General features: G+C 47.4%; 1 protein-coding gene across 1 annotated transcript in view; it reads left to right on the plus strand.

Moving 5' to 3' along the window:
- The window catches only part of LOC138535220 (kinetochore protein Nuf2-A-like), a 528,523-nt gene that overhangs the window by 284,703 nt on the left and 219,463 nt on the right, over positions 1–24,357 (plus strand). The window contains exon 10 of the mRNA XM_069641278.1: positions 22,732–22,869. Within this exon, the coding sequence (XP_069497379.1) occupies positions 22,732–22,869 (138 nt within the window). The remainder of the gene's footprint in view (positions 1–22,731; positions 22,870–24,357) is intronic.

The raw sequence follows: 24,357 nt of genomic DNA on the forward strand, positions 1-24,357 counted from the left end.
GGCAGGCCTGGATTTGAGACCAGGAGATCCTTTTTGAACGTTTTCCTTTCAGGCTTCGAGAGGGAGGTAGGATAGGTGATAAAGTAGCAATTAGAGTAAATGGGTGAGATGGCGAGCACCATGGATGGATGGATCGAGGGAGAGAACAGAGAGATGGAAAGAAATGGGGGGGAGAGAACTGAGAACTGCACAAAGTATGGCGAACTCACCAGGCGGCCTAAAGAATACAGATGCCAATAGTCGGGAGCAGACTGTCCTTTCCAGACTCTTCAGAGCCGCAACGGCCTTGAATATGCAAGCTTGGTATTAGTTATTATGGTTTGGGGTATTTGTCCCTGTATGGGTCCCAGACCCCCTTCACTTGGTTAGTTTTCAAGCTCTCTCTCCGAGCCACAACCTTGATTCACTCTCTGGCTAAGGTCTGGTAATCTCTTGCGTGTGTAGTTTCTATTCCTGTTATTGGTTGGGGGTTATTTCCCAGTGTGGGTCCCAGACACCCTTCAGTTATCTGTTTTCACAGGTTCTCTTGCTTTACAGACCACATTCTTGGTTTACTCACCTGCCAAGGTCTGAGTGCTGCTTAAATATGCAAAGTTCCTATTTCTCACTGTCCAGTGTTTATTTTCCCACCACGGGTCGCAGACCCCCTTCGTGTAATTATTCTGCCTCGTTGGTATCTCGTGCGTCTTGCCTCCAGCACCCTCTGGGTTTCCCCAACCTTGGGAACAGCCACCCATGTACCTGTAGGAATTGGGGCGTCCCTCTTGGCATTGCTCGTGGGTTTTACAGGGGCTTCGACAGCTTCCTGGGATTTCTGGTGTCCTCGCCGACCTTCTGCGTGCTTTATCTGCTGTTCGGCGACCATCTCCCTGCACTCTTGTGGCTCTGGTGACCGGCAAGTGGGTGCTACTATCGCTACGGTCGCTCTCTCTGCGCACTTTCGCTGGAACTCTGCTCAGCATTATGTAGGGAGGGAAGGCATAAAACTCCCAGCTCCAGTTCAGAAGGAATGCGTCTGTTCCCTGCACGCCTGGGTCTTGTCTCCAGCTGAAGAATCGCTCCACGTGCGTGTTCAGCCTGAATGCAAATAGGTCTGTGTAAATCGGTCCCCACAACTGGTCTAGTCGTTGGAACACCGCTCTGTCGAGCTTCCAGTCGATGGAGTCCATCAGATGGTGTGGAGTCCATTAGATGGTGTGAGTTCCAATCTGCTTTCACGGTCGCTGGGAGATACACGGCTGTGACTGAAATCTATGCTTCGAGGCAGTAATGCCAGAAGTACTTCGCTAATTCTGCCAGTAGCCCGGACTTCGTCCCTCCCAGGTGATTTCTATATCTGATTACTGAGATGTTGTACATCTTTAGTAGAATGTAACAGCTTACTCTCTTTGGTAAATGCCTTTATAGCGACCCAGCTGTAGTTCTTCTACGCTCCATTTCCACCCTTTCTGTAGCCTGCCGCAACTTGCCCTCAAGCCTGCTCTGCTGGCGTCTGACTCTACGATTTAAGTCTGGGCTGTCTCCAAAGATGGCTCGTCCATTCCATGCGTCCAAGTTCTGTAGCCACCACCATAATTCTGTCTTGGATTCTTGATGTAGTGCAATTGATTGGTGATACCTTTAAACCCTGCTGCAGGTCTCTTATTTTCAGTCTCTCAAGGGCTCTGTAATGTAAGGGCCTGGGAGCGATGGCCTGTGTGGCTGCTGCTAACAGGCCCACTACTCTAGCCAGTGTCCGAAGAGAGACGGAACCCTTATCTCCCTCTTGATGTCCCATAGCTTCCTTACTGGGAGCTCCGTCACCTTTCTTGTGTCTACCACAAATCCTAGGAAGTCAATCCTTCTTGCTGGTGACCTATCAGATTTTTCTCTGTTCACTAAGAAACCTAGGGATGTAAGTAGGTTCTTCACCCACTCTGTCTGGTACTGCAGAGTTTCTCTGTCGCTTGCCAGTAGTAGAATGTCGTTGAGATATATTATAATTCAAATTTCTTTCTCTCTGATTGCTACTGTCTCATGAGTTTGGTAAACGCCCAAGGCGCAGACACAAGCCCAAAAGTCATTATTCTGAACTGAGAGTATCGCCCTTGCCAGCAGAAGGCTAGGAAGGATCTGTATTTCCTGGCTACGGGAACCGTTAGATATGCATTCTTAAGATTTTTCCTTGTGAGCCAGTCGTCTTTCCTTAGGGTATCTCTCAACTGATGGATACCTTCAATCTTGAAATGTCTGTACACTACCCAGCTGTTTAATTCTGTGAGATTTATGACTGGTTTCCCTTTCTCTTTCCTGTGAACTAGAAACATGTTGCTGATTAACCTCAGTTCTTGGCCGCAGGGCTAGAGGGCACTCCGCTGTTGACATGAGAATGGGGCTTGGATGTCTCTCCTGAACTAGATGTGACATGAATTCCAGCTGCAGTCCTCGGACTGTCTGTAGTACCCATGCATCGCGGGACAGCGCGTGCCAATTGTGCCAAAACATTTGTGTCCTCCTCCCAACTGGTGGATAGACCCCGGGTCTCACCTCTGTTTGCAGTGTTGGGTCACCCTGCTACTCTTCCTCTGGGGAAGGTTCCTCTAGACGGAAAGAGTCTTGTTGTCGAGACTCCCAGTAGTGGGTTCTTGGGCCCTGAGGTCTGCGGTTAGATGGGAACCGACTGGTCGATTGACCTTGATCAGCTGGTCCCAGCAAAAACACAGCTAGGGAATATCTTCCTGATTGAGGCCTGCTCCTTCTCTACAGATGTATATGTCTCCACAAATCTCCCCATCTCTTTACTGAAGGTCTCTCCGAATAACAGCCCTTGTGCTGCTTCTCCCGCCTCATAGGAGGACAGGTCGCTCAGTTTAGTGTCCATTTTTTACAGGAGCCCTCTCCTCCTCTATGATATCACACGGTTTGTGTTCCCTACTAGGCAAACGGATCGCTGCAGCCAGTTTGCCAGAGTGTCAGCGTCTGTCTCTTCTCCTGTGTCTTTGCCGTGCTCCTCCAGATCCATAATTTTAGCTAAGGGTCCTGTGAGGTCTCGAACTTTTTTCCTGGCAACTTCTCCAGGCCCTGTCCACATCCTTCTATGGGTCCTTTGCCGACTTGGTGATGAATGCCAACATTTTTGGGTCGAGCTCGGTACCTCTGCCACCTTACCCGTCAGGACTGGTCGTTGGCATTCTGCCCTCAAGCACTGTCTGGTCTCTTTGTCTAGAGCCTGGCGCATCCTTTGCGCCATGTACATCGCCACTTGGCGAGGTGGCTGTCAGGCTGATGATTTTGGATTGGTAATGTCCTCTGGACTGAACATGTCCGCTATTTCCAAGTCTGGCATTTCTAGATGCTTCTCTTTTTGTGCCCTTTTGCCGCTCTTATGAGCTAGCCACTCCTCTTTTGGCTTACTCTCCTGTTCCTGCAAGGAGGCTGATGCTTGTGACTCTTCTTCCGACTCTGCGTCAGTGTCTCCCATATTGTCTTCCCCTGGGTCGAGGGTCTTGAGGTATGGCACTGCTGCCCTTTGGAGGAAGGCTTCTTTCAGCTTCCCAAACGCGTCGGCTACCTCAGGGGGTCTTACTTTCTACCCCATTATTCTGACCTCAGGGAGTCCGCAAGGCTTTCCTCTTGCAGGTCTTGTTACTCCTTTGTGGTCTCTTAGTTGCCCTTGTGGACGTGCATTCTGGCCTGGGTGCGATTCCCCTCTGGGTCTGCCCTATGAAGAATTCCAGTGTGGCCAGTCTCTCTTGGATGGGTCTCACCCTTCTGCTATTGCTTCCACCAAAGAGCTTCACAGCACTGTCTTGAAGCTAAGCACCAAGTCCTGCGGTTGCTTTTCCTCTCCCCACTCGTAATATGACATTATGGGTAGTAGTGTGCTGTGTGCCAAAGTACCTGAATCAACAGGCTCTCCTGCACATCCACTGCTCAGTTGACTGGAAGGTATCCCCATGGATCACCTTGTAGCTGGTGGTGAGATGCCTACTTTTTTTTAATGCTTCTGCTTGATACTGGTGCCATTCCCTCTGTGAGGCAACTTTCCACTTTAAACTACAGATTGCGGGCTGCCGTGCTGTGCTCTTGCCTTTCGCACATTTTCCTGATGCTCTGAGAGCTTCTCTGGAGCCGTGTGCGATAATCTGCAGCATCTCGGCTACTACGGCTACTATGCCCCCCCCCCTGTTAGGCAGAAACCTGTGCAGTTCCCTTAGGGACCACTGCAAAAGATTTAAGACTACAGGTGTTTGGAGGTAAACCCACTTGGTAGCAGTCTGTACCACACAGATTCACTGGTAGCTGTGGCTGAGCAGTCAGACTTCCCTCAAGAAGAGTTAGGCAGTATACAGAGCATACAAAATAGGTACAGAAATACAGTAGCACAAGCAAACGCTGACCAGAGCTTGGGTGTAAAAGTATATAATTATTTTTTTAACACACACTTATAAAACACACTAGCACTAAATTGGTAAAATAAGTTCAAAACACAATCAATATGATCATATGTACATCCCTGATTACTTGTTGGACAAGTCTTAGTTAACACCACTTATTTCCAGACAGAGGTGAGCGCTTAACGTTCGATGGCGCTCGAACAAGTTAAATAAAAAGGGAGGGAAAAGCAGAATTATGGAAGCATACACACTAAACACTTTTTAAAGGACCACAGCAAGTTAGGAAGGCACAGTCTACTGGTGAGCAAGGAAGTTTAGGTGCCAGGCCCACTTTCAAGGCAGCCAGGCGGAAGATGCCCAAGATCAGACAGTTACACAGAGTCTTCAAAGTTTATGGAGGTAGTTCGAAAAAGGTTTAGTTCAGTGCAGAAAAGTTAGTTAAGGTGTCGCAGGCTAACCCAGGTTCGAGAGACGAGGATTTAATACACCCCATTCAAACGGTTGCAAGGGAAGCCAGGCGGAACACGGTACCTTGAATGGAGAGGATCCTCCAGCGGGGGCAGTTGTTCCTGGCAGCGGGTGCAAGTCGCAGCGTCGTCCAGAGGAAGAGAAGATCTCGTCGTGGAGGAAGGATGAAGGTCGTTGCACTGCCGGGGAAGAAACCAGCCGCGGAGTCCTCTGGTACAAAGGTACTACCCTTTCGGTTCGCGGTAGTGGTGAAAAAGTGGTATCCCGGTTGCCGGGGTGCTTGGCGCACAGTCAAGGCAGCCACGAGATGCTCCAGGAAGGTGAAAAGAAGGTAGACTGGTTATCCCCACCAGTCGAAGGAAGAAGACTCTCCGGGCTGGAGATCTCCTCTGTCGTTGGGAAAAGTGGTGAAGACGGTTCAGCAGTGCTCCACCGGTGGTGTTGTCGTTGCAGGCCGGCTCAGCTTCTCCCTCCTCGGATTCTTAGGTCCTGTGGCGACTTCTGAAGTTCCAGTCCCCAAAGCCCTGCTTTTATGCAGCATACCCCCATTCACTCAGCCTCGCTGTCAATCAAACATGCCGGCCGGCTCACCACTTGGGCCAGTGACACAAGAGTGCGACTTGAGTTACCAAGGTAACTCAGTCCAGGGTGCCTAAATCCCCTCCCACACCCCCTGTGGTACCCAGACAGAGTGGCACCACTTTTGGAGGCTTCTGTGGAGAAGCCCGCCAAAAAGTAGAACAAAGGGCTCGACTTGGGTTGCAGTCACAGAAGAGAACACAAACGCCATTTTAGAATCGAGTTCTGGCAAAAAATACCAACTGGTGAATTAATATTAAATAAATAAACCAGCGGTATGTTCGAGGCTATCAGAATTAAATAAAGTTGGTAGCCTTGAACAATGGGAAAATCCCATAGAGATATATTCGTTGTGAATATAAAAAGTAGTATCCACTGCCACCAGCCAAAACTCGAACAGGGGGGACGGAGACGTGCCCCCTCGAACAACAGACCCCGGGGCAATCAAATTTCCCCGACCAGTACGTCCACAATATGATGGTTTGGACTGGTTTCTGTTCATAATTTGGGGCTAGCAAAGCCAATGGTGACTTTACATGCCCTGGGAGACAGTAGTCAGTCCCAGGGTATGGAGTCTCTGTTGGGGGGGGGGTCACTACGACACCCCTGGGTTACGGCACGGCGGGTGCTGTGTAACCCACATAAAAAAAACACCAGACCCTATGGAGTAAAAGACCCTATAGCCCATAAAACACATGTAAAGTTAAAGGAACACCTCAAATCATGTCTAAGAGTGGGAGCAAAATAATCTCACTCTTAGCAGGAGAGAAAAAAATAACCCCAAAAAATGCTGGAAGACTCACTAGGTTTGGGAAATTAGCCTTACAAGAGAATTCTCCCTAACACCCCCGTACCCCCCCCATGCTATCGCCTTGTCATCCCCTCGGGGGAGGGGGCCGCTGTTCGCTCCAAACCTGTTGAACTGGAGCAGAACCCCAGTCCTGCTCGACATGCACCGGGTTCCACCCGCTCACCGCTGGAGGCAAACGTTGCTAATTCGAGACCCCCTCCGCCCCAGTCCCCCTCCCTACCCCAGCTCCCAAACGCTGTCATCATGCTTTAACTACTTCACTAAACTCGCAGCTACTTATTCACTGCGCTCTCTTGTCTCAATCGTACAATCAAGTACGCTTGTAGAAAGCTCTGCAGTAAGAATAGTACTTATCTTGCAGACGAGCAGGGGAAAAAAGAGGTGGAACATGGAGACAGGAAGGGGCAGGTAGCCACAAACAGGAAGTGAGATGGACTACAGAAGAGACTAGGAACAGGGAAATGTAAAGGAAAAGCATTTTCTGTTGTATTTTGTTAAAACTGCTGAAGAGCAAATAGCTTGAAGCATAATGCTTGCCTGCGGTCTTGACATAAAATTTGAGTTTACTGATCAAACCTGTTCAATTCCAAATAAGTTATATTGAACCACAGTTGTTAAATATAATACTCACCTGTAATACTAATAACGAATTAAGATCCCACAGTGTCCTCTGTTGAGTCAGTATTAGTTCATTTATTTTTGTTGCTTATATCGCGCGCCAAGGCCAAAGGTATCAGTGTGCAATCTTACAGAGAAAAGTTACAATTGTTGCTCAGGTTACATATAAACTGATAAAGTTGTTGCAAAGGTTACATATATAGATGGACCGTTCAAATGCATTAAATAGTTACAGTATTTACATTGTTACCTTTAAGAGGGTCAGGATGGCTTGTCGGGGACCGAGAGATGGTAGCAAAGGGTGGGGAGCATTATTTACTCAGGCTTAGAGTGAAAAGATGAATTTTGTGCTGTTTAACGGAATACCCAGAATGTTTCTTGTGCTCTTAGGCGGGCTGGTAGGGTGTTCCATTGTTTGCTGTCGATCATGGGGAAGCTACTGTTACCCGCTTTTGGGAGCCTGAATCTAGGAGTTGTAAGGAGATGTAGGTAGGCTGTTTCAGTGGGTTGTGTGCAGTATTGTGATTTTGTCAAACAAGTAGGCAGGGGCCACCCGGTGGAGACATTTGTGCGTCAAGGTTAGTGTTTTGAACATGATTCTGTCTTTTACCAGTAGCCAATGGAGTTTTTGTCTCGTTGGAAGAGATGTGCTCTGATCTTTGAATGTTAAGCGCAGCTCTGATGGCATTGTTTTGTAGGACTTGGAGTCTACGGATGTTGTAGATCTGGGTGCCAGCGTACACCGCGTTTCAATAATCGAGTCGGGACAGGACTAGGGCTCTAGCCAGAGTGATGGAGCTGTCTGGTGATAAGAATTGTCTGCAAGCGTTGATGAGTTTACAGGTGTATGCTAGTGGCTGAGGTGGTAGCATTTACTTATTTCGTTATGGTCAGTGATGAGTCCAGATAGATGCCTAGTGTTTTTACTTCGCTGGATACATTGATGGTGTTAGTTGATTTTTTATTTTTTTTAATCCTATTGTGTTCTTGGTTCAGGCCAACATGGTTTGTAGCTAGAACCAAAATCCCCAAATGTGCTAGATTTAGAAAATAACATATGTAAATGTTAACTGCTCGGTCAGCTCATGATAAATCATTATTGATTCAATTTTAATGGGTAAAAAACTTCGCTTCCCCATCTCCCGCACCCCAATTTTGCAAAATAAGTATATCCATCTGTAAGTACTACTCTTAGTGTTGTGCTTGAAAAATTACATTGCTTGTTTTAGGGTATTCTACCAACTTTCTTAGTTCAGGCATTCATCTATACAAAGATTAGACTGTAGCGTTGTTGTCTGCAGTTGTCTGCTGTTATCTTGTGATCCTGTAAGATAGCCCAGTGCCATTTTGAGGTCTATTCATATGTTGAACCCATATTCGAAAATAACAATGGACTGATCATTTGCTCATTACCAACCAAAATGTGTAAATCCAGAAATAATATTTCAACTTTATCCTATGTTAAAGTGAAATTGATATATTTATCTGTTCTACAAACTTTTTATCACAGTTGCCATTTCAAATGAGTAAAAGATCAATGTATCTTGGCCATTTGATAATCCGTGTGGTTGATGTGCATTATGTTTTTCCCAGAAAACCCATCACAAGATGGCTATCGAAGGGCAGCATTTAGCTCCCATCGCTATGCTTCTACATTGTTTATATGTATCTGTTAAATAGAAAGAAGTTATTTGGAACAAGGTTTGTTGCCCTATATATTATATTGGACAATTCTTTGTATAAATATATTAGTAGTGAGTGTTTTAATGGGTTACCTTTGGTTTTTAATTTATAGTAGTGTTCTAAGGCCTATATAAATGTATTTTTGTACATTATGCCTAACTTGTATCATCAACAATGTTCAGTGTGTGCTTAAATGAACCCTTCACCACTCACGCCTCCCAAGTCTAAAGGTTTGGCTAGATGTTCGTCAGAATAAGGTGGCCTATCCGAATCTGTCCACAGGGTTGATTCTGAAAGTCCATCTTAACTTTTACTGTCAACAAGCACTGACAAATCCAAGAAGCCTGTGTTAGGGTGGTTTTCTGTTTGTACATATTTCTCTGTCCTAAACCTCACAGCGCTACTGCTGCTCGACTCACTGGGATTATTGGTGTTGAAGAGGAGTGAGACTTTCTTTCTTATGCAGGAGATCCTGGACCTGCTAGAGAAAGGTGCTATAGAACCAGTACCTGTAGCAGAAAGGAACAAGGATTGTACTCCCCATATTTTCTAATTCCAAAAAAGGACAGATGAATGAGACATATCTTGGACTTGCGAGAATTGAACAAGTTCCTCAGGAAAGACAAGTTCAAGATGGTTACACTTTCTCAGATCCTTCAGGCTCTTCAACTATAGGATCGGCTGGTATCTCTGGACCTTGAGGATGCTTACTTTCATGTGCCAATACATCTCGAGCACAGAAAGTACCTGAGGTTCCCCATTGGCAACTCACACTATCAGTTTCGGGTTCTGCCATTTGGGCTAACCTCCGCCTGAGGGTTTTCACCAAGCTAATGGCGGTTGTGGCAGCGAATCTCAGTTGAGGGGAGATTCACGTCTACCCCTACCTAGACGATTGGTTGATCAGGGCGGGTTCCCCGAAACAAGCTCTGGATCATCTAAACTGTTTGCCACTCCATCCACAAGCTGGGCTTCTCCCTCAACTTCAAGACGTCCCACATGATACCATCACACAAACTCCCAATTTATTGGAGCAGTTCTGGACACATCCCTGGGAAAGGCCTTTTCACCAGAGGAGAAGGCTCAAAACATTCTTTAGATGGTGACAAAATTCCAAAATGCCCAATATCTTCCAGCCTTCGATTTTCTGAGGTTGCTCGGCCTGATGGCATCCTGCATCTTTTTGGTGCCACAGGCCCGTCTGAGAATGAGATCTCTCCAGTGGGCTCTCAAGACCCAGTGGTCCCAGTTCTCAGGAAAGATGTCAGATCTCCTTCAGCTTTCGAACAGTGTCTCACTGGACCTCAAGGGGTGGGCCTGTCGGGAAAACATCTTGAAAGGAGAACCTTTTTTGGCAACCATGGCCCGAGATAACAGTAGTTACAGATGCCTCACTCATGGGGTGGGGGGAGCTCATACCAGCGATTTGACCATCAGCGGTCGTTGGTCTCCATCGGAGTCCAAACTACATATCAACCTTTTGGAGCTGAGAGCAATCAGACTGGCACTGAAGGTTTTCCTGTTGTCTGTACGGGGAAACAATGTCTTAATAATGACGACCAACGCGGTGGCCATGTACTACCTCAACAAGAGAGGAGCTGTAGGGTCACTACTACTGTGCAGAGAGGTAATGCAGCTCTGGTTTTTGGGCAATACAAGGAGTGCACCTAGCCGGCGAGAAGAACATGACGGCGGACGCTCTGAGCAGGCTGAGTGCAGTCTCCCACAAGTGGGAACTACCTCGGGAAGTCCTTCAAGAGATCTTCGCCCTTTGGGGAACCCCTCAAGTGGATCTGTTCACAACGAATGCCAACAGGAAGTGTGAACTGTACAGCTCCAGGGAATTTCCCCGAGAGCAGCTCTAGGGGATGCGTTTGTGGTGGACTGGGAATTTCCACTCCTCTACGCGTTTCCTTCAGTCCCTGTCATTTTCATGTTATAAGGAGGCGTAGGAGGTTCAGGAAAACCATGATCCCAATTGCCCTGGATTGGGCCAGGAGAACGTGGTACCCGGACCTTCTAGACATGTCCATATGTCCTCTGATTTGTCTTCCACATAGACAGAATCTACTCTCGCGAGACGAGGGTCAGGTTCTCCATCCGGATATCCGGACTCTCAGCCTTCACGCATGCTTTCTGAAAGGCTGAGTTACAAAGATTGGGACCTCCCGGACGACAAAATGGAGGTGTTGCTTTCGGCCAGAAGGCCAGCAATCAAATCTGTACACCACTTCCGTTGGATCAAATTCTGCTGCTGGTGTAGGGACAATAATGTTAACCGTTTCATGTAATGCACCAATGGTGTTATCTTTCCTTTTGCACTTGGCAAATTTGGGACTCCACGTCGGCACAATTTGAGGGTTACCTAGCAGCACTGCCAATCTTCAAGCGCACTGCTGAGGAACCCTCATACTTTAAAATGCCCTTAGTAATTCCATTATTTATTTTTTGTTGATAAATCATTTTTTATTGTTTTAAGCAACAACCACAAAAACATGAGGACTAGAATGTCCATTCATAATCAAATGATACTTCATATGGTACCAATCACAAAGAAGCTTTTTACGTAAATACATTTGTATATTATTCAAAGTCTCACAATTTATGCCAGGGGGTCCTAGGTCACCCCTTCTTCCCACCTCCCCCATATTTTGGAAGCTTTGTTAGGGCAGCCTCTCGCATTGTAGACCCTAAGTTCCACCATAGCGCATGTGTCCATATCTATTATCCATTGATCCAGCGTCTGGGACTCTGGGGTTCCCCATTTCTGCGCAAAGTTACGTTTCATCAGCCGCATTGCTGTGTTCAGAAGCAGCCTTTACCACTTAACATCAATCTCGTTGGGTATGCCTAAGAGTAGGACCTTTTGGATCTAACGGTATGGTACGGGCCAGGACTCTAGCAAGCTCATTGCAGCATGCATTTCAAAAGGTTTGGATCCGTGGGCATGCCCACAGAATGTGTATGAAAGTTCCCTCTTCCTCTCCACATTGGAGACAATTCGGGTTTGGGGCCCGTTTCCAACCATATAAGCTTGTCCTAGGGTAATATATTCGATGCAAAATGTTTAACTGTACCAGACGAAGCCTAGAAGAGACGGCAAGTATGCATGAGCACCTGGATCCAGTTTTATGGGTCTATTCCTCCTACATCTATTTCCCATTTAGCTTTTAAACTATTCAGTTCAGGAGTGGCAAAGGATTACATAGCGCTACATAAGATGGAAGTGCATCTGCTAGGGATGTGTGCCGGCAGCATATTGCGTACTATGGGTGTATAGTTAAGTACAGTGGCATCTGTTGGTATGTGGGTTTTCAGGGCATGGCCAGCTGTATATAATGGTATCGCTCGGTACCCGGAATCCGCAATTTCTGTTGCAGAGCATCAAATGAGGCCAGTTTCCCCATCCACAAGGACATCCACAACTTTCAGAATCCCCGCCCCATCCATCTAGGCCATGGCTCAAATTTCCCAATCTCGGTCAGATTGCTATTTTGCCACAGGGTTGCGCAGCGGTTATTTTGTTTTTCCATCCTACAAAATGATGCGCTTGTCTCCAAACGGAAATAATGTGCGCTGCGGTTGTAAGCAGAAGGGATCTTGGAGGAGGTTGGTACAGCAGGCGAAGTGGGTCTGTCATGAATGGCTGCTATCTCGGCCCTTATGTGGGACAATTGACCACTGCCAGCTGTGAAGCCCAGTAATAGGTTTGGAGGTGGGGCATTCCTATCCCACCTTCCCAAATCCATCTTTGGAGCGTAGTTAACGCAATGTGGGGTTGACCTCCACCCCATATGAGTTCTCTAAGAAGAGTCTCTACCCGATCAAAATCAGAGTCTGAGATCTTGAGCAGAGCACTCTGCAAGACATATAGGAATCTTGGGAGAGTCATCATCTTGAAGAGTGCGACTCTACCCAGAAGTGTCAGGGGGAGGAGTTTCCAGTGTTGAACATCGCTGACGAATCGGTCAACGATCGGCTGGAAGTTGTGTGTTGCATAACTTGCCAGGTCCCCGGATATCCAAATTCCCAAATATCGAAAGCCATGCCACTCCACTCGATACGGTCAGTCCTGGGGGGGTAGACTGCGCTCCACCCTTTACCGGAAAAAGAATAGATTTCCCCCAATTAATTCTCAGTCTGCTAAACTCACCAAAGAGGATGAGCATCTGCGTCACTATAGGGCAATACCGGGCTGGGTCCCCCAGATATATCAGAAGATCATCTGCATATAGAGAAGTCCAGTCTTCATGCCCCTCCGGCCATCTAAATCCTGTCCGTGCTGCCCCCTGCGAAGCCACAAAACAAGCGGCTCAATCGCGAGGGCGAAGAAAAGGAGAGAGGGGGCATCCCTGCTGCGTACCCCTGCCGAGAGGAAAGGGTCGAGAGTGCCACCCATTCACCCTGACTTCTGCCTGGGTATTTGTATAGAATAATTGTACCCATCCCAAAAAGGTATCTCCAGACCCCATGCGTCGCATAATTTCCCAAAGGGTGTCCCACTGGATCGAATCAAACGTGTTCTCAAAATCTATTGCCAATAAAGCAAGTGGTGTATTTATAATGGGAGCTCGTTCTAGTGCCAGATGGGGGCATCGCAGATTCATTCGGGTCGACTTATGTGGCATAAAGCCACATTGGTCCGTGTGGACCAGGGTGGGAGCGACCGATTGTAATCGGTTAGCTAAGAGTTTAGCAAGAACCTTGGCTTCACTATTAATTAGCGATATGGACCTATAGGAAGCGCATCTTTCAGGGGGTTTGTCCGATTTGGGAATAACCACAATGGTCGCCTTACACAAGTCTGATGGAAGGGTGCCCTGTTCACAGGCACGAAGAAGCATTTTATGGAGGGGGGGACGCTATTTTGTCCCCACCCAACTTTCGCCATGTTTCAACCGGAAATCCATTAGGGGCCGGTGTTTTCCCCACTTGCAATTGTGTTATAGCCTCAGCAATTTCTGCATCCGACAGGTCGGAGTCCAATTGCTCCTTCTGTTGTGCTGAGAGAGATGGCAGTGTAATATCGTCTAAAAGGGAGGAGTCCAGCGAGAGAGCTGGAGCCCGATATAAGTCAGCATAGAATTCAGCAAAAGCTTCCGATATTGGCACCACTCGTTGTGTGGAGTGACAATTTCCCAGACATGGCGTCGTTCCTTGTCTCTTTTTTCAAGCCAGGCTAGCGTTTTGCCCGCCTTGTCCCCAAATTCGTATATCCTTGCTCTGGAATTTCAGTGGGCCTGTTTGGCATTTTCCAGCACCATATTCCGAAGGCACTCTTTGGCGCGCTTAAGGGACCCGTGAATCTCGGGGGTTGGGTCGAGAATGTATTTATTTTCCCAACTATTCATCTCCCCTTCCGCTTCTACTATCATGTGGAGCCATTCTTTCCTTCTATTCGCTGTCCAGGAGATTCTCTCCCCTCAGCACAGTTTTATAGGCCTCCCATATTGTCACTGGGCTATCCACTGCAGCTTCATTGATCTCAAAGTATTCATTAGTTACTTCAGTGAGGCGATCAGGGGAACCAAAGGTAATAGTTGTTCAATCTCCATGTTCTAGGGGGGATTATACCATGCATTTGCAATTGCACCATCATTGGTGAATGGTCCGAGATACCACGGGGAAGCAGCTCCGCAGACATTGCCCTGTGCAGGTCGGTGTTCGGAAGGAAAAAGTAGTCCAAGCTGGACAGGGAGCTTTGGGCTCCCGAGTGGAACGAATACCCCTTAGTCCCTGCCACACATCCCAGAGGCCCAAGGCAGATATAAAGTTGGCCTACTTCGTGGGGGTGTCTGGGGTTCAGTGCCTAAGGTGGGTGCGATCCATGATATTACACATGACGATATTGAAATCTTCCCCCAGAATCCACATGTCGGGTTGATGTTTTCCCATAAGAGTGGTCAGCTCGTCTAGCAATTCTTGCCCCAGTCCTGGTGGAGAGTACACTGAAGCAATAGCCAGCTTCTCACCCCAAAGTGTTCCCAAGATTAACACATAGCGACCCCTGGGGTCTTGCTCTACAGTTTGTGGGACAAACGGGACGCGTTTATGTATCAGGATAAGTGTACCTCTGGATCTCATTGTGTATCCCATGTGAAACGCGGTACGGTAAGAAGTTCTTTGAAAGAAGGCGCAGTTTGACCCCGTCAGGTGCGTCTCGGTTATCAGAGCCATATCAGGGGAGTGTCTATTCAGAAGTTGCGTAACAAGGTGCCTTTTGATCCCAGAGCCCATTTGGTTCACGTTCCAGGTGAGCAGTTTAAGAGATCTGGGACGATCAGTAATTCCATTTTTGAATGGGTTGACCAATGTTTGCCCCCCAACTCCTTTTCAAGTTCTCTGGTGGGACTTAAATTTAGTCTTAAAATTTCCAATGGGTACTCCTTTTGAACCCCTTAATTTGTGCTGGTTGAGATTTCTTACCCTCAAAACTGTATTTCTGGTGGCAATAACTTCAGCCCGAAGGGTGAGTTACAGGCTTTATCCTGCAAACCTCCTCACTCTTTCATAAGGACAAAGTCGTTCTTCAAGTGAAGCCTAATTTCCTCCCAAAGGTGTTTTGGAATTTCATGTCACTAAAAAAAAAAGCAAAACGCGTGTGCTGCTCTCATCTCAGAACAGGTTATCATGCCATGTTCTTTCTGTAGAAGAGCGCCTGCTACCTTTTTTGAAATATTTGCAAGGAACTTTGGGTTGGTCACCCTGAGTTACCTGGGGGCAACCAGACGTGGACTCCCTGCTCACTGTGCTCAGAGAGGCACAGCTTCACCTCAGTGATGAGGCCCAACAAGGCTGAAACACGTGTATGGGGTTGCTGTTGGTACTCTTGTTCTTGTTCAGAGAGGAATTGCCATAGTATTTTGGTGCTGGACTGCCCATGTGGGCTGGACAAAGACTGATATGCAAATGGATATTTCCTATCTGTGAAAGGTACAGTGAGCAAAAAGCGTGTGCTGCAAACTCTCATCTCAGAACAGGTTATCATGCCATGTTCTTTCTGGAGAGGAGCGCCTGCTACATTTTTGAAACACTCAAAAAACAACCTTGCCTTCCTTTTACCCTCCTCCGGGGGGGAAAAAGGAAGAAAGTCTGCACAACCTGGACCCAAAGTGTGCTTTGAGTTTCTATATTAGCAGACTTGCAAAACTAAGGCAAACTGACCAATTTTTTGTGGGATACACAGGTCATAAGCTGGGCCTAGCCATCACCAAACAAACAATTTCTAGATGGATCAGTCTAACTATTGTAGAATGTTACAAATGTGCAGGTAAAGACCCCCGAGAGCATATGAGGGGTCATGCAACCAGGGGTATCGCAGGTTCGCCAGCTCTTCAAAGGGGAGTTCCAGTAAAAGACATTTGCGCAGCTGCCACATGGATGTCTGCACAAACCTTTACAAAATTCTCTAGCTTGGATTCCTCCACTAGCCAAGAAACTAAATTCGGGAAGGCAGTATTGCATACTTAAAGAATTACATTTTTATTCCCTCCTCATTCATATATAATTTCTGAGGCTTGTGGAATCTTAGATCACATGCTGTGCATAGGCCGACATCTAGTGGAAGCTGCGGAGTATTACAGTTTGTTTTTCGAAACTCGAAAATGTGCGTCGACATAGGGCGTGCCAGTAATACTATCCCTAGTGTGACGTCCACTGTACCCATGATCCCTCACGCGTCTAGGACCCTCAGATTGTTTTTTCCGCCATACTTGTCGGAAGCATAGTTGCGGAGTTCCCTGGCTTTCAGCCATTTTGTCATAATTCATTTAAATTCCCTGTTCTTTAAATCTCACGTCGAGATTCCGGAGATAGACGCCGGTCTGAAGAACGAACAGCCGTCAAGACTGCACAATGGACTTTGGGCCTCGGAAGGCCGCTGGCCTCGGAAGGCCTCTGGCCTCAGCACTGCAAGTAGGGAGTGTGGGGGGTGGACATACTCGCACTCGTTATTTCCTACATATACTCGCCCGCTGCCATAAAGTAACATATGGAGAGTACTCCATTTAAATTCTGCCCCAAGTGCAACCGTATGTTTCCTTGGGTAGATAAACATAACACTTGTAATCACTGTCTGCCTAGTGATCATCCCTAAGCTAATTGCAGAGCGTGTAAGCTCTTTAAAGCGAAGACACTAAAGGACCGCTCCACTAAACGTTGGGCCCATTACGCCAGGCAGCTCGAGGCCATGTAAGCGGTGGGTTCCTTCAGTGATGGCAGCAATGCCAACGTTTCGGACGGCGAGGGCACAGGGGCGTCGAAAGACACCCAAGCGTCAGTCCCCGGCCTCGGAGGATTGTCCAGCGGGACAGTTATGGGGAATACACCTGGCGACACGAGCGCTACCCACACTACTGCATCTAAGGACACTAAACCCAGCGGAGACTCGACACGCGTGTCGAGTCATCGGAAGAAAGAGGCACAAAGAGAGCGGTCCACAGAATCTGTGTCCTCTGGGTGTTTCAGGTCGAGATCGCTGCACGACACAAGGCAACCCTCCACGATTGCCAAGGGTGCCTCGCTCCCCAAAGTTACGGAGGTAGGGTTGTCAGAAGACCAATCCGACCTCTACCCCCAAGCAGCACGCTTAAAGTTGACTCCGGCAGCCCTTTCCACGTCTGCCCTGAGTCTCGATGCGCACTCTAAAGCTACACAACCTAGCCAAACCACCCCCGAATCTCGGCGCCAGGCGTCGAAAGATTCAGAGAAGGCCCAAAAATCAGGGAAACCTATCTCTACTCAGGGTGAAGGGGGAAAAACAGCAGAAGGAAGTCATCAGGGTAAACTTCTGTACCCCAGGGACAGAAGGACAAGCATAGATCTTCCGATCAAGGCAAATCTAAGACCCCTGACCCTGTCACTAGGCCCAAGGTTGCCCCTCCCCCTCCACAGGGTAGGGGAATAGCAGAGGAACCTCAGCAAGAGGTGGTCATTCCCAGTTCCAGGGAATGGAGCTCTGATGACATAGACAGGCTGATGAGAAGAATGTCTTTTATGGCTAGTTTCTATGAGAAAAACCCTGACTATTTTCTGAGCTATCAGAATACCCCTGACATCTCTACTCCTTCAGGATCCGCAGACCCTCAGCCTCCTAGTAAGAGACCTCGGAATGAGACTCCAGCTCAGGGCCTGATTTCAGACCCACGCTCTACTCAACCTTACCATCAGTATGCTGAAGATCCAGACATACAAATACTGGATGACCAAGCTGGGGTCGATTATTACGGAGACGACGAGGACCAGGGTGAGGAGGAGGAAGATGAGGCAGTGGCCTATAGTTTAGACTCGCCTATCTCTAAAGAACCACCGGTCAATGACTCCCCTGTGGAAAATCAGCCACTACTAAATGAGGTCTTAGCTAAAGCTGCAGTGCACTTTAACATAGACACTCAAGGGGCTCAAGAAGAGAGCGACTTTGCAGAGGAAATCATAGGGGACAAGACGTACATTGCCCAAGCCATACCAATTCTGAAGTCTATCCAACGGAGAAATGATCCCTCCCTACTCGCTCCTAATCTCACCCGGGCAGTCGACCCCAGAATTGAAACATTATTCAGGGCCGCCCCTTCCGACTCGCTTTACAGCTTAAGCTCGACTCATTGGTAGTTACTACCACCAGGAAAAGAGGGGGACACCTCTAGCATCATTGGAAGCTCCCCCAGACAAGGAGAGCAAGAAGATGTATAGTCTAGGAAGGAAAGTGGCCTCCACTTCCGCTTACCAGGCAAGAATAGCGAATACCACTACTCTGCTGGCAAGTTATGATTGTCACCAATGGGAGCAAGTAGCTGCCCTCATTGCCTCCGCACCAGAACCACTAAAGGGCCAGTTAGCCCAAATTGCGTCGGAGGGTAGATCGGTGTCCGGGTGCATTCTGAAAGCGACGTTTGACTCGGCAGACAATGCAGGCCGGCTCATCGCAGAGAGCACTGTCATCAAGAGACACGCTTGGCTGAGACAGTCAGAGTTCATACCCGAGACCCACTACTCTTATCGACATGCCGGTGGAACCGAATGTCTTGTTTGGGAAAGCAGTAGAGGAGGCACTCAAAACCACCAAAGAAGAATACAATACCCTAAAGTCCCTGGGACAATTAACTAACAAAACCCACAAACCAAAGAGGGAATCATATTTTTTGTCGCTCACGCGGCCAAAATTCCCAGAGGGGTTCTAATTACTCACAGTGGCACAGTACATCGTGGGGTGCCAACCAACAGACTACCCAGAATTACCCTAGAGGTAACAAAAGGGGCCGTGGTAGAGGGAGAGGCAGCCCAGTAGAGGCGGTGCGCCTCCCAGCAAACAGTGATGCTCCGCTCAGGGTCCCTTCCCATGCATCCCCAGTAGGGGGGCGCATTTCCACCTTCACCCAGGCATGGGAAGGGATCACCTCGGACAGATGGGTGCTGTCCACAGTGTTTGCGGGATACTGCATCGAAATGTTGGAGCGTCCCCGCAACCACCCCCCAAGACAAAAAATACACTCCCTGGACCACCAAAAGATCCTCATCGAGGAAATCGTCAATCTTCTCGCAAAGGACGCGATAGAACTCGTCCCGGGCAACCAGGTCAACAAGGGTATTTATTAAACTTACTTCCTTGTGCCAAAAAAAGATCTCACAATGCGCCCAGTATTAGACTTATGCCATGCAAACAAGTATGTCAAGCCCCACACATTTTGCATGACTACACTCCAAGAGGTAATCCCCCTCCTAAAGAGAGGAGATTACATGGCAACATTGGACATGAAAGATGCTTATTTTCATGTTCCCAGCGCACAGAAGATTCTTGCGCTTCAAGGTGGACGGTCAGCACTACCAGTTCAAGGTATAGCCTCACCAAGGTACTGGCGGTGGTGGCGGTGCACCTACGCAGGGAGGCAATCCCAGTGTACCCTTACCTGGACGACTGGCTCATCACGGGGGAGACCCCAGTAATTTGCAGATCCAACATCCAAAGAACAATCGACCTCCTCTTCGAATTGGGATTCTCAATCAACGAGAAAAAATCAAGCCTGGTGCCAAGCACCTCCAAACAGTTCCTAGGAGCTGTCCTAAACACTCAAGAGGGGTTGGCCTTTCCATCAGAGGAAAGAATTCTGAATCTATTACAGCTTTTTCCTCAATATCCGTCCGGTCGTCAGATAAGGGTTCGCAAAGCGATGTTTGCTAGGCATGATGGCGTCATGTATTTACCTGGTTCCACACGCACGCCTGCGCATGCGACCGAGCAGGCATGGTTGGCGAAACAGTGGTCTCAGGCAAGTGGTCAGTGGGACGATCTAGTGGTCGTTTCGCCAACACTAGTATAGAGTCTTCGCTGGTGGACAAGAGAGAACCTGTCAAAGGGGAAACCCTTTTACGATCCAGAAATACAGGCTGCAGTCACTACAGATGCGTCCCTGTCAGGGTGGGGAGCACACCTCCTTCACCACACAGCTCAGGGTCTCTGGTCTCACACAGTGGCCAAGAATTGCATCAACCTGCTAGAACTCCTAGCAGTCTTCAGAGCGCTTTGAGCTTTCGAACCCCACCTGTTGAACCTGTCAGTACAGATCCTAATGGACAGTACAACTGCAATGTTTTACATAAACAAACAAGGGGGCACTTGTTCGCCAAATCTGTCCAGGCTTGCCCAGAAAATTTGGATATGGGCACTCAGATGGAACATTTACCTGTCATCTCAACATATTCCAGGGGATCAAATAAGCAAAAACAGACAATGCCCCGGATTCACATCTAGGTTCCCCCAGCCAGGCTCCATGGGGAACGCCCTATGGATGAACTGGTCAGGGATGTTTGCCTACGCTTTTCCACCAACCCCACTGATGAGGAAGGTGGTCAACAAGATGCACAGGGAATCAATGACGCTCATCCTAGTTGCTCCCATGTGGGTGAGACAACCGTGGTTCCCGCACTTGCGCAAACTGGCAGTGTGCGAGCCCATCAGACTCCCGTGCTGGCACAACCTACTATCCCAGCACGAAGGACAAACAGTGCATCCTCAACCCAGCTCGATGAACTTGACAGCATGGCTCCTGAGGTCAGAGTCTGGCCATCTCAATCTACCACAGAGGTGCATGGATATCTTAAAAGAATCAAGGAAGCCAAACACAAGGCACTGTTACTTTGATAAATGGAAGAGATTTGTTATTTGGTTCCAGAATAAACAAATCAACCCAGTTGATTGCACTCCTTCCAATATTGTCACCTACATGCTCCACCTGCTGGACGCAGGGTTGGTATTTAATTCACTCAAGCTACACATGGTGGTGCTGTCAGCCTACACCACTTCCCACAACAAGGTGTCGTGGTGGAAAGTACCAGCGGTTAAAGCCCTTATGGAAGGGGTAAAGAGACTCCACGCTCCAATTTCTAACCCACCACCAGGATGGGACCTTAATGTGGTGCTTGCTAAACTCATGGGCCTCCCCTTTGAACCCATGCATAAAGCTAGTCTCAAACACCTGACCTATAAAACTGCATTCTTAGTAGCCATTACATCCATAAGAAGGGTAAGTGAAATTCAGGCTCTGTCAGTGCAGGATCCTTTCTTTACGGTTCATAAGGATAAACTGGTTCTACGAACTCACCCTAGGTTTTCACCTAAGTTCATTTAAAAATTCCATGTACACCAGTCCATTGAGCTACCGGCCTTCTTCCAAGAACCCAAAAGCTCTGCTGAAGTGAAACTAAACACACTATATGTGCAAAGAGCGGTCCTCTACCACGTAGACAAGACCAGACCGCTAAGAAAGACAGATCAACTGTTCATCTCTGTAGCTACAGGCAGCGGAGGAGATTGGGTCTCTAAAGGCGCCATCTCAAAATGGATAGTTAAATGTATCCAGCTGTTACTCCCTTTCAGATAAAACTCTGCCTTTTACGCCAAGGGCCCACTCTACTAGAGGCACTGGGGCCACTCTGGCTTTCATTGCAAATGTTACCCTTGACACCATTTGCAAAGCAGCTACATGGAGCTCTATTCACACCTTTACTCAGCACTACTGCATTGACACTCATTCCAAGACAGATACTCAAGTGGGACAAGCGGTTCTAAGACCTTTATTTGCTCATGACCCTTCTCACATCCCACCTCCTTCTAACACTGCTCGCTAATCTATGTACAGCATGTGATCTAAGCAGATTCCACAAGACTCAGAAGAGATACATTACTCACCGTAATCGTATTTTTGATGCTTGTATCTGCTTAGATTCACATGCGCCCCCCTTTCCTCTCCTCTGAGAGAAGGCGCATGGATGCTTGTAGTCTTATCTATCTTATCTGCTTGCATACTCTGTACTCGCGCTACTCCTCATGCTACCTCATGTCAGAAAAAATACAATCTGAGGGTCCTACTCGCGTGAGGGATCATGGGTACAGTGGACGTCACACTAGGGATAGTATTACTGGCACGCCCTATGTCGACGCCCATTTTCGAGTTTCGAAAAACAAACTGTAATACACCGCAGCTTCCACTAGATGTCGGCCTATGCACAGCATGTGAATCTAAGCAGATACAAGCATCAGAAATATGATAACGGTGAGTAATGTATCCCATATTACTGCTTTGGAAGTGCTTCAAAGATAATACATGGGAGGACACAATCCATTCGAAGAACAAGTTACTTACCCATGGTAACGTTCTTTCGACTGGATGTTCCTTAACGCCCCTCCCATCCTTCCCCGTGGTAAAACTTACCTTGTAATTGCAGTCTGCGCTCCCTCAAGATTAGTATCCGCCTCATCCTGGACAAGGTCTAACACTTCAAAACAGAACTGAGCAACGGACGCTGCGCGCTACTACTGATGACGTCATCGAGATGGAGGGCTCCGAGGGACATCGACTCAGCAGATGTCGATGCACAGCAACCTCTACTGAAACAAGATTTCCAAAGCAGCACGCTGGATATGGGAATATCAAAGATAAGGCATACGTGGGAGGAACATCCAGTTGAAAGAAGGTTACCATGGGTAAGTAACTTCATCTCTTACAGCGAGAACGTTATGATGTAACAATAACTTACAAGAAAGTTGTAAAATGTTTAGCTAATGTTAAACTGACAGTTAAAAAAAAAACAGTAACATCAGCATTGAGCCACAGAAAATTTGAATAAAAGCTGATTTTTATCTTGCAACATGCATGTGAATACCCCCACTTAATGATGTGTTCTAACTGTGTGTTTTTGTTCCAGAGTGAGCTGAAATTGGCCATGGCAAACATGAGGGAAGAGCATGAAAGGATGAGATCTCAAATTGTGGAGTCCCCAGAGGCACGAAAGAGTAAAACCGAAAACTTGAAGGCAACTGTGAAGAAACTGAAGGTGGAAAGGGTAAGATTTAAAATGTGCCTTTTGTTCTGGAATAAAGTGGCTGAGGTATAATCCACACTAGTCAGAATGTGTACTGTAGAGTTTGCTTGCTGGCTGGTGGTGTTGTACTGCAATGTAATGGGATCAATGTCTTTAATATTTCATAAACTTGTTATAGTTTACAAAACAGTCCATACATACAACAGATACAAGTTATAGTCCTGAGAGAGAAAGGGTTATTGGACAAAAAAACACTTTTTACAGGTACTACAACGCACACAATGTGGACTATACCCAGAGAGTAAAGCAATGATTTGGGTTCAAGCTAAGGTGGTCGCTGTGCACGATCCGTGTGTGTCCCAGCATGCTTTCAGGCCTTTCTTTGTTTTCCAAACTACATTTTTTAAACCGGCACTGCCATGTTCCATATCTTATCCTTTCAAAAATAAAAATAAATGTATTTAAAAGAAATCAAGAAATCTTCACTTTATAATGTAGACTTCAGAGAACTTGTACAAAGACATCTACTAAAGCGACATCTTCAACACAAGGGTTCAGGGGAACCAACCACAAAGTGTAACGGCAATGGAATTAAAGTTGTATAATCGTATTGGTGTGCCAGAACTAGCCGGGAGGGCTCAAGGTAGGTAGTTAAATTGAGTCCTACTCAAGCTGGATCAGTCTACCTCATCAGGGATGACAGGGCTGTTAAGTATTGCCTATGTCTCTGGGATATGTGCGTTGGGATGTCATTTTTTACAAAACTCATTTCTGTAACAGCTCCAAATGAGGTCCTTTATCCAGTTGTCGTCTGTTGGGGGGAGCTTGTTCATTTAGGAGAAGAGTATACAGCGCTAACACAGGAGAAGAAACGCTGCCAACAGTTTCTTTCAACAGACCTCTAGTTTGCCTTAGTAAGTAATCAAACGGAGCGAGCTGGATCCCAAAGTCCAGGATCTTGTTTACTGTGACATGTATTTCAGACCAGAAACTCTGAATTCGGGCACAAGTCCACATCAAATGAGAAGTCTGCATTATGAGACTGGCATTTGGGGTATTCACCACTGCGTTGGCTCGAATTTGGCCTGCTTCCCCAGGGTAATGTACACCTGATGCAGCACTTTGAAATGCAGCAGCTTGTGTCTAGCACTCAGTGATACTTTACGGGCTGTAGTTGCATATCATTTTCCAGGCTGCATTGCCAAGCGGCGTCCCCAGGCTCTGCTCCCATTTCATTTTGCCTATGTGAAATGACGGCACCTGACCCTGTGTTAACTTCTAAAGCATAGATACAATTAGTTTGCACTATGCAGAGACTATAATGTATTTAAGAGGGCAGGGTGGGGGCTTGTACGGTAACTTTGGTCCCAGGCATGAAATGTTTCACGCATTGGATGAGATTGAAAAACAGAGCAAGAATTCCCACCCACCTTGGCCACACATTTGGTTACAAAGGTGCCAGCAGGGTTTGTCTTTGAGTCTGTCTATGCCCATCCTTTTCCAGGAGCT

Source organism: Ambystoma mexicanum, chromosome 1q, assembly GCF_040938575.1.
Source record: "Ambystoma mexicanum isolate Mex_15411 chromosome 1q, UKY_AmexF1_1, whole genome shotgun sequence".
Taxonomy (NCBI): domain Eukaryota; kingdom Metazoa; phylum Chordata; class Amphibia; order Caudata; family Ambystomatidae; genus Ambystoma; species Ambystoma mexicanum.